The sequence below is a fragment of the Mycetomoellerius zeteki genome, unplaced genomic scaffold, assembly GCF_001594055.1.
Source record: "Mycetomoellerius zeteki isolate Tzet28-1 unplaced genomic scaffold, Tzet1.0 scaffold311, whole genome shotgun sequence".
In the NCBI taxonomy this organism is placed as follows: domain Eukaryota; kingdom Metazoa; phylum Arthropoda; class Insecta; order Hymenoptera; family Formicidae; genus Mycetomoellerius; species Mycetomoellerius zeteki.
This window is the reverse complement of record NW_017257296.1, coordinates 667,098-677,419: the sequence shown is the minus strand read 5'-3', so window position 1 is coordinate 677,419 and position 10,322 is coordinate 667,098. Positions and strand designations below refer to the sequence as shown.

The window sequence follows — 10,322 nt, the reverse complement described above, 5'->3', positions numbered from 1 at the left end:
TTTCGAATGAGTTTAAAAATACGCAGTCAAATTCAGGATGCAAATCCCTCTCTTGTGCAATGAACGAATATAATCGTATGAGGCTTGTCAAATCTATACAATGTACAGCATAAATTTAAATGTTACGCGTCGCGCGAAATTCATGAATTATCACAAATTTTGTATAAAAAATTTTGTGAAAAATTTCATGTAGATGATTTGAGATTATAGAATAAATTACTGGCAAGTTGCTATCTAAAGTTGTCATCGTGAAAACATCAATTTACCACAAATGCGGATTATTAGTTGCTACAATTTTCTTTATAGCAATACATATTATGATTGTGAACAACATATCAGCAACAATGACACAGACGTTGTTATTATCTGGGCTATTTGACGCTAGCAATATAATTGTCAGTATATTATAAATAACATATAATAAAATAATAATTAATAATATACTTAATAATAACTTAATATGTGTAATATTATACTTATTGTTAATAAATTTAATATTATACATAATAATTGTCAGCATGTAAACGTATATTTGCATAAATATTTATATTATATATTTTAATATTATATAAGTAAATAATAATGTGCATGTATCATATTGTACATTGTGTATTTACTATATTTCATTTAAAATATGAAAGCGTTATAAAGAGTTATAAATTACAAATTAATAATTATTAATTGATTATTAATTTAAATATAATGATATATGTAATAAGTAATTATAAATAATTAGTAATTAATAATTTTATTAGTTTAATATTTTATTTCTTTTATTTAATATTTTATTAATTCATTATTAATTAATTATTAAATAATTAAAATTATTATATTACTTATAATGTGCTCTACTGACATCATGAATTTCGCGCGACGCGTAATATTTAAATTTATGCTACCACATTGGCTATGTTCGAAATTTACTGCCAGCACAGAAAATGTTACAGTTTACGTTACGTGCACTATAGATTTTCAGTACTGACATTTGACAAACCTCATACGATCATATTCATTCATTGCACAAGAGAAGGATTCGCATCCTGAACTTGACCGTGTATTTTTAAACTCATCCGAAAAAAAAGTGTCGCAACCTCATTGCTTGTACTGTACATACGTGCCCGTTTTGAATGAAATCCGTCTACTAGCGCCTCTATGTGCGCAAAGTGTGCACGTAGAACTATGTATAGTGCCATGGAAATTTCAAACGGGTAAAATAAGCATGGTCTATGGAATTTAATTAATAAATATGTACGTTGTTTAGTTCTATCCCGTGTTATAAATACAGAATATAACTGTGTATAGCAATGCATTATAAAAATAACACAGTAGAGAAACAGTACATTGTAAATGCATTATAAAAACACTGCACTATAAAAGTAATGCATTATAAAATCAAAATCTCGTTCCTTGAGATTGCTTCATTTCATACTGTCTCGCGTCATGAAACATACACTTTCATTTTCATCGCGTTTGCTCCAATTTATATATTTTTTTTTATCAATCAAGGTATATATATTATATTATTGACATTTACACATTAATCTAATTGTTAATATATTATAATACTATTGATTTATAAAATAATACAATTTAACATAATACAATTTGCGAATCTTATTAACATTTACACGTGAATTTAATTGTTAATAAGTTATAATACTATTTTTAACAGAGAATATTGTGTACTGCAAATCTCATTAAGTCTAATGACTCATTTGGAATTATTTGATGCTCATGAAGATTTTAAATTATAATTTACTAAATACTGTATGGACTAACAAGGCGTTCATATCCTTGCGATCACCCAGGTTTTAGAGACATAATTAATTTTTAATACTCCAGACCTTAACTTAATATGTTATTTTATATTTTAATGTAAGTAAATTCATAATCGATTTTTGTTAACATTGAAAGTGATCCGATCGGGTACGAAACGTTTGTATATATGATTGTTTTTGTTTGTATGATTTAACTATTTATATTAAAATTATTGTTTTAGGCTCGAAGCCTCTTTTACTATATATTATTATAAAATGAAAACTTTCAATCTCTCCTTGATTCCTCTTTTACAAGTTTCTCCTCTGCAGCAAACATTTGTCATATATTCAACAATCTCACTTCGACTTGCAAAAATATTAAATAATTTACAAAAAATCAAAGATTTTCGAAAGAAAGAGATTAAGAAAGCTGAGACGAAGAGATTATTATAATGGGAGGTTGAAGAAGAAACGTGAAGGAAAAATTATAAGGAAGAATTAACTTAACTTAAGGAAGAATTATCGATGTTCGTGCACCAAATCCATATTATGTGATAAATAAATATTGCAAATAATAAAAGTGCGAGATTAGATTTCGCTTACCAATTCAAGTATTTATGATGTTTTTTATTTCGGAATCGATCGATTTTATGTCTGTCACAATTTTTTCAAATAAAACGTGAATGTAATTAAAATAACAATGAGGTTTCATTTTTTGTACAGACAATTTCGCGACGACACCTTTCCCCCTCCTTTTGGTGTTGCGAATATCGAATCTATTAGTAACAATAATTAAATATTAAAGTGTTTCACTTACTATTTGACAAAATTGCGCCGCCACTCGTCTCGAAGCCGGTTCGTCCCATGTCCTCCACAATCTGTAAACAAAACATAACTGTAATTAAGATAACGAAGGAATTTCTTTCAGTTTCTTTTTTCATATACAGTTAACTTTGCTCGCCAAAAGTGACGTGGTTCGGTTTTTGCCGAGTTTTTGCGTTCCGCTCTTGGCATTATACAAATACCGAATTTATTAATTAAATTTAAAGTTCTGCTTTTTCTCATGTTACGATGCAAAACAGAGCTCTCATTGAATATCGCTTATCATTCATCGGTCATCGCGTTCAATATACAGGCATTAGCCTCAAAAAATTCATTAAAAGTGATAAAATTTTGCATATTAAAGAAAAAAAAACTTTACTATTATATCTCAAAAACGTCGTTTAAGAATATCATGAGATTATAAAACTTGAACTTAGGTTTTTTTATATTAGCACTTTGGCTGTTGATCCACTGGGAAATAGCTTTTGACATTTTGCGAGCTTTTATATAGCTATCTCGTAAATATTTCTACCCAACCTTCGCTTTTTCTGGAGTAAGAGCTCCTAACAAGTTTTCATAATTGATTCGTAATGTGTGAAATATCTACATGTGTGTGTGTGTGTGTGTATGTGTTCACAAATATTAATATAGATATAATACATCCTAGAATATTGGAAACTTCTGCATAAAGCATTTTTATGTAAAAGGTTTCTTTCGGAAGCAGATATACATATATACCTGCTTCCGAAAGCATAGTCATAGAGCTCTCTTTGTCTTTATCACTGCAATCAAGAGTTTATCTAAAGTAGGTATTCTTGTAAAGTATCTTTACATGCAGGATCTTTCGCAGCATTCTGTCTATTAAACAAATGATTATTACATAATATATTTAATTGTTATGATACATTAAAATATATGTAAAAAATTAAAAATGCAGAAAAACATACATATATATCGTCACAACATAATTCCATCTACATAAAGGATTCAAGCATGCAATCTGGACATAATGCATTAAAACGATATAAAAAAGCTAGAGGAAAGACATTTTCGTAAACATGTAAAAGGTTAATTAGCACTTTTTCCTTGATATTGTATTGAATTCATAAAGATTAAGCAGGAAGAGAAATTACAAATTGTAAAAATTTTAATCGTCTTTTATGTTTCATACTTTTTAGCCTCCATGGCTTGAATATTTTGATATTAGATATTTTGATATTGTTTATAATTTCCAACAATTCATGCATTTAAAATAAATATACATTAGGCATTTGAGAAAGAGAAAGCAAACATTTTACATGCAAAAGATGCGAGCAACACTCTATTGATATACAACTGTAACCTTTCGAACAATTTTGTATCGCCGTGAAAAATGGATGGGATATGACAGAACGCAGACAGTTTTATATAACAAATTCGATATGAAATTACTTTTTAACTAACCCTGGTTTGATCCTTACTCATCCTTGGGTGCTTTCCAATTGTAAAATCTTATTACTTTGCAAAAGTTCTGACTTAAGACTAACGAGTTTCTTTCGCGCTAGAAATTGAATTCGACTAAAGTCGGCGTAATTCCTATTGCACACTAGACGCGATAAGCGACAGACGATATCCAATAAAAATTCTGCTTTTTCGTACGTGACAATGGCTGCGATTCACTTAACATTCGCAATGATCGTGGAATCATTTCATCCTTGTCGTTATCAAATATTAAACAAGGATAAACGATACTTGCGAGAGTTAAATGAAACATCTGACGCAAAGCAGAGCTCTCTTATTGGATATCGCTTATTGCTTGAAGCCCACCCTTTCTGCGTACGATGCGTAACAAATGATAAATTCAATCAACATAGGAAGGGGAGATTCGTCTCTCGCGCACTGCGCCGACTGCGCGAGAGACGAATGGAGACGAATCCCGTGAAGTTGACTGCGCAACACGCAGTTGGCGTAGTCAACTTCACGAGTCACGAACGAAGCGATCCCGACGCGTCGCAGCGGCGCGGAGTTTAAACACATTTTTCATGTTTTGAGTAATATGCCGGTATTCAATTGATGCGTTCGGGAAGCCGCTATTAGCGCTACTTCTGTCATTTTACCTTCGTTGTTTATTAAGGGTCCGTTTACAATACAGTAGTAAGCTTGATTTAAGAGGTAAGAGTAAGAAATAAAATTAATTTATTTCGCTTACGCCTACATCTACATCTACTCCTAAACTCTTACATCTATTCTTACTTCTTAAACCAAGCTTACTATGTGTATTATAGACGGGCTTATAAGCGTAAGCGAAATAAATTAATTTATTTCTTACTCTTACTTTTTAAACCAAGCTTACTACGTGTATTTGTAGACGGGCCTTTAGATGTAAAGCAAGGATAGAATGACAGAGATAACGCTAATAGCGTCTCCCCGAACATATTAAACGCATAATTAAAATCGTCTTAAATACAGATTCAAGATGTCACATACCAATCAGAGGTATTCACAGTTCGTTCTTACTTTAAGACCGTCTTAAAATGCCAACAATGCAGCCCTTTGATTAACTTATGACATCCTAAAATTGTAATTAGAACAATTTCAAATATAAGAATCGAATACCAGCCTTTCAAAAGCCTATTAGCGTTTGTAATTCAAATATTAATTTGTGGAAATACTTTATTTAACAAAAAACAGAATTATTAAACATCTATATATGTAATAGAATGGTAAATTACTGTTGAGCTTCACAAACCTATTAATTCATGTTTTCTTGCTAGTAAAATATGATAATGATCTCATATCTGAATAGTATATCCTATCGCATATCCTATTTGATAAAAAATATTTAAAAAATTTTAAAAATTATTAAATGCATGGAAATACCACGAAATAGAATCTAATAGAACCAAAAAAATATTATGTTACCCATCAGAAATATTCGACTTGACTGCGTAGTTCATGTCTACGTTTTATCGCCGATGGGATACTATTAAAGACCGTCAACCCTGGACATATATTTTCAGCCGTATAAAAAGGGCCCCAATGGTCCGGAGATAATTGAAGAACGCTGACATTATCGACAATTGATATAAATTTGCTACTATTAACATAAATATTAGCTAATACATTATTAAATTCATGATTTTTTATTACATAAATGCCCATACATAAATATGCATACTTGTAAAGCTATCATATCCTACTATATATTGCCGAAAAATTACAATTTTTTCTCTGCAGTTGTCATCTCTGTTAATATCTCTATAAATAATCAAACTTTGACACTAACACTGAAATCACAATTTTAAAGAAAAATCGAGTATTATTGAGTTTTAAATGCATACTCGGGAAAAAATGTTATAAATGGACATATTTTTTATACACAATTATATATAATTGTTTATAAAATATGTCAATTTTTTATATAATTTTATATAATTATACGTAATTATACTATATATAGTATATAATTACATATGAAACATTTTTTGGATATACACCAACAAACACGTCTACTAATAGTATCTCGTCGGTAGTTCTATATACATAGAGGCGCTAGCTTTAACTCCGTCTCCTGCTCCAGTTTGCTCTCAAGTTTTTCAAGGCTTTTCGTTTCATCGAACTCCGTCGTCGTCTATAAATATCAAAGTAATCTCAGATATTTTACATGCAGTCAATACGTAAAATTTTGCGAAGCAACCATGTCATATCTAACAGAAGCTAGACTGAACAGGAACTTATTTAGGAACAGCAAAGAACAAATTGCTTTGTTTGCTGGAAAAATGGCCCAAAGGTACTCTGACTTAACCTTCTATGGGGAGATCAAAACAAATTAATTACAAATTTGTTTTTACGATATATTTTTCTTTTTTTTTTGTTGCACAGGCTATTGCATGAGACCAGTCGTTGGCCGGATCAATTGATCTGGTCGTCAAGTATAATTTATTAGAGGAGTACAGTGTTGTGAAAATGTATCCGCTGTACGGTGGGACTTTGACAATACCACCTAACATTGCTAATGTCATATTTATCTCGAGACCACAATTGGAGCTTATGGACCTGATTGCTGAGAATGTTCACGGGTTGGTGTATAGCAAACATTATCAGATAGACTACAATATATCTATTCGGTGATATTAACAAAGAATCCTTCATCTGCTATCTGGATTTCACTCTTTCTACCTTCTTTTTCAATTTTTATTAAATAAAGATTTTAACATTTGAGTTAAAAAATTGTTTGGTAATATAACAGAAATATTGAAAAATAATCCTAAATGTTTCTACATTTCTCGAAAACCTAGAGCAATAAAAAAATTTGGATCCGACAAAAAAAGATTGCAGACAGAAGAAGTAAAAATATGTTGTAGACAAATGGTTAAAATTGTATATTAGTACTAATATATACTGATAATGTTATGTCTAGATTTTATTATAATTTGAATTAACTTTATATATATTAAAAAATTATATGTATTTGTTTATACATTTACATAGAAGAAGGCAAAAGACCGAATAAAGAATTTCACTTGTTCTTTGTGCCACACAAGAGTCTACTTTGTCAAAAGAAACTCTAGAACTGATTGAACATTTAAGTGTGATCTCTTTCCGTTTGATAATGATCTGCTCTCAATGGAACTCAGCGGATCCTTTAAGGAATTTCATTTGGAAAATGATCCCACTTGTCTCTATCAAGTTGCACAAGCTATACAAGGCTTACAAAAGTTATATGGTAAAATCTCAAAAGTCACAGGAAGAGGACCAGCTGCCAGTAAAGTTTGGGAATTGCTGGAGAGACTAAATAGAGAAGAGGAAGATAATAAATCACATCCTGCATCGTCTGTAGCCATTGAACATTTATTATTGTTGGATCGGTCTGTAGATTTACTCTCACCTTTAGTCACACAATTGACTTATGAAGGCTTAATTGATGAAATATATGGAATAAAATACAGTGAAGTATCGGTTTTGTACATTTTCTATATTTCACAATTATGATTTTTGAACATCCTTTAATTTGTACATGGAATAACATGGATGTCTTTCATTATAGATACTGTGCAATTACCTGCAAGAAAATTTCACGACTCTGATGACTCTCCCACAGCAATGTCTCTGAATGAAAAGAAACAAATTATATTAAATTCAGGAGAAAAACTTTTTGCTGAGATTAGGTATATGTAATTGAACATAAGTTTCTCTAACAATTCTTCATATTATATTTTTACAGAGATAAAAATGTTAACGGCGTTGGACCAGTTCTTAGTAAGAAAGCTAAAGTGATTTCATCTCAATTTGACGAAAGATATGGAGATAAGAGTGTGCAAGAAATTAAGCAGTTTGTTGCACGATTACCACACATGCTAGCAACAAAACAATCTTTAGCAAGGCGTAAGTAATAAAAAGATGTGTTTGAATTTAATGTTTTCTGATTTTTTTTGTTTTAATAATTTGTTGTAATTTCTCTTTATTCAGATACCACAATCGCTGAGATGATAAAAGAAGTCACCGACTCGAGCAACTTTCTAGAATCATTGCAAGTCGAACAAGAAAAGTCGAAAGAAGTTGTTAAACTGTATCGACACAGACAAACCGAACACATATATCGAAGATATGATAGCACAACAGCAACCGTTACTGAAAATTTTACGTCTGCTTTGCATAAAGTTGTTGACAAACTCTGGCTTAAAACCAAAACTGTTAGATTACTATAAATGAGAAATAATTCACACTTATTGATTCCAACATTTATCAACTATATTAAATCTGGAAAAGGCTGGTTTATTAAAACAGCAACAGTCAGTACGACAATATGCAGTATTAAGGAAAGCATTAAAGCTCACTGTCGAAGATGAGAGTGAAGTAACACCGAAAGATATTAGTTACATACATTCCATGTACGCACCATTGAGCGTGAGATTTGCGGAGTAACTAGTACAACCAAATGGTTAGCAAGAATTGGTGGAATCATTACCAGGTCCTATAAGCAATATCTCATACAATGTACTTTCGTCAACGAGACGTAAGTCAAGTCTAAATCTTATTCATAGCTTAATTTTTAATGTAATTTATTCCTTGAAAAAAATATTTATTTCAGGAAATTCTATTTCTAGCAATTCTGGTTCGGGATCACCGAAATTAATTCTGGTCTTTTTCATTGGAGGATGCACTTTCGCCGAGTTATCTTCTCTTCAACAACAGAAAGAGCGTAAATATCTTAATTTATATTACGAAGTACTTATTTGCACAAATAAATAAACGTATACATGTAATAAACATATAGTAATGTAATTTTTTCAGTAAATGTCGAGTTCGTGAGAACTACGAGATTAATCAATGGCAACACGGTTCTTACTTCTCTAATGAAGTTAGAACGGACATGAGAAGAGAACTTAAACTAAACTATCGAAATAGGATAGTCAATAATTTTGATGTGATGAAGTAAACTGTAAATATCATATATTTTTCTTTCTTACTATTTTATTTTGTGTCCATCAATTTTATACATATAATTTTTAAAAATAAGATCTTTTTTCTTAAATGTATATTATAGATACTAATTATATTTTGTACATACATGTATGTACATGAAAATAAACTGCTGCAGTACATAAGTATGTAATAAGTACTTTTTTATTTATAAAATCATCGTGATACAATATATGTATAATCCAGAAAGATGTAACGATTCCCCCCCCCCCATCGTTCCCAGTTGAATTTAAATTATTACATTTTTAAATTATTACGTTATTAATAATAATTATTATTATAATAGCTACAGAACTATTTTGCATGTTGCAACAGAACTAGAACATTTGAGATTAATAAAATGTAATTTTCCCACAATGAGAATTGTTAATTTTACATATATATATTAATGATATTTTTTTGTAAGAAAATATATACAGATATAATGAAAACATATCATAAGTAACTGTAATAACTAGACAAAAACATGTACTGTAATAATAAAGGAGGATGCTAATTAGAAAGTAAAGTACTTGCTCAAGACGTAATTTTTCGTGTTTTTTATTTGTATTCTAAACATGACAAAATGTTTTCAATAAAACATGTCTCTCTCTCTCTCTCTTTCTCCTCTCTCACATCAAAAGTTTCCTTATTTGACTTGATTTAACCCAGTAAACACAATGTAACGTACATGTAACATGAAATGTCAGCAAAACAAAGTAACTGTAATATAATACAGTGTGTTACATGTAACCTTGTGTTTACTGAGAAATTCGTATTCTTTTACTAAGGCCGCAAGTTGAGCAAGACTTTTTTATAAACTGAATGGAGGATCCTACAAATACTTTACGGCGGCGCTAGTGATGAAAGATTTCTCAATCACCGGAAGGAATCATTTTCTCCTTAAACGCGAAAAATCGTGTATGTGGGCACATGTGGGTAGAATTGAACCCAGATCTACACATCGCGAGTCAATAGCACCGAGTGGTAAGCCATTCAACACGGACGCCTCGATTTAAGATGCGTTTGGAGAGGAACGCTACATTGCCAAGTACTAAAATATGATACATATAAATTTAATATAAAATTTATTTATATGTATATTTTAAATTGTTTAATTGTCATTTAAACTCAGGACCGTGCAAAGAGTTTTTGGGGCTCTATTACAAAGATAAATATAATGCCCTACCTTTTTATAAAGTTGATATTAAAAAAACTTCGAAGAGTTTAAAAAATGTAAGAAAACAGAATAATTAAAATTATATTTATTTATTTTATTATATGCACTGCTCAAAAAAATTA

The 10,322-nt window shown here is 30.3% G+C and overlaps 1 protein-coding gene across 1 annotated transcript; it reads left to right on the top strand.

Moving 5' to 3' along the window:
- Positions 1-6,168: 6,168 nt before the first annotated feature.
- Positions 6,169-8,935, top strand: LOC108724833 (vacuolar protein sorting-associated protein 33A). Its single transcript, XM_018451489.1, is given in 12 exon segments — positions 6,169-6,303; positions 6,305-6,337; positions 6,339-6,348; positions 6,441-6,637; positions 7,048-7,131; positions 7,133-7,506; positions 7,606-7,726; positions 7,783-7,943; positions 8,028-8,116; positions 8,118-8,574; positions 8,650-8,760; positions 8,853-8,935. Coding segments are annotated over 12 exon segments (1,767 nt in total). The 5' UTR covers positions 6,169-6,256.
- Positions 8,936-10,322: the final 1,387 nt, after the last annotated feature.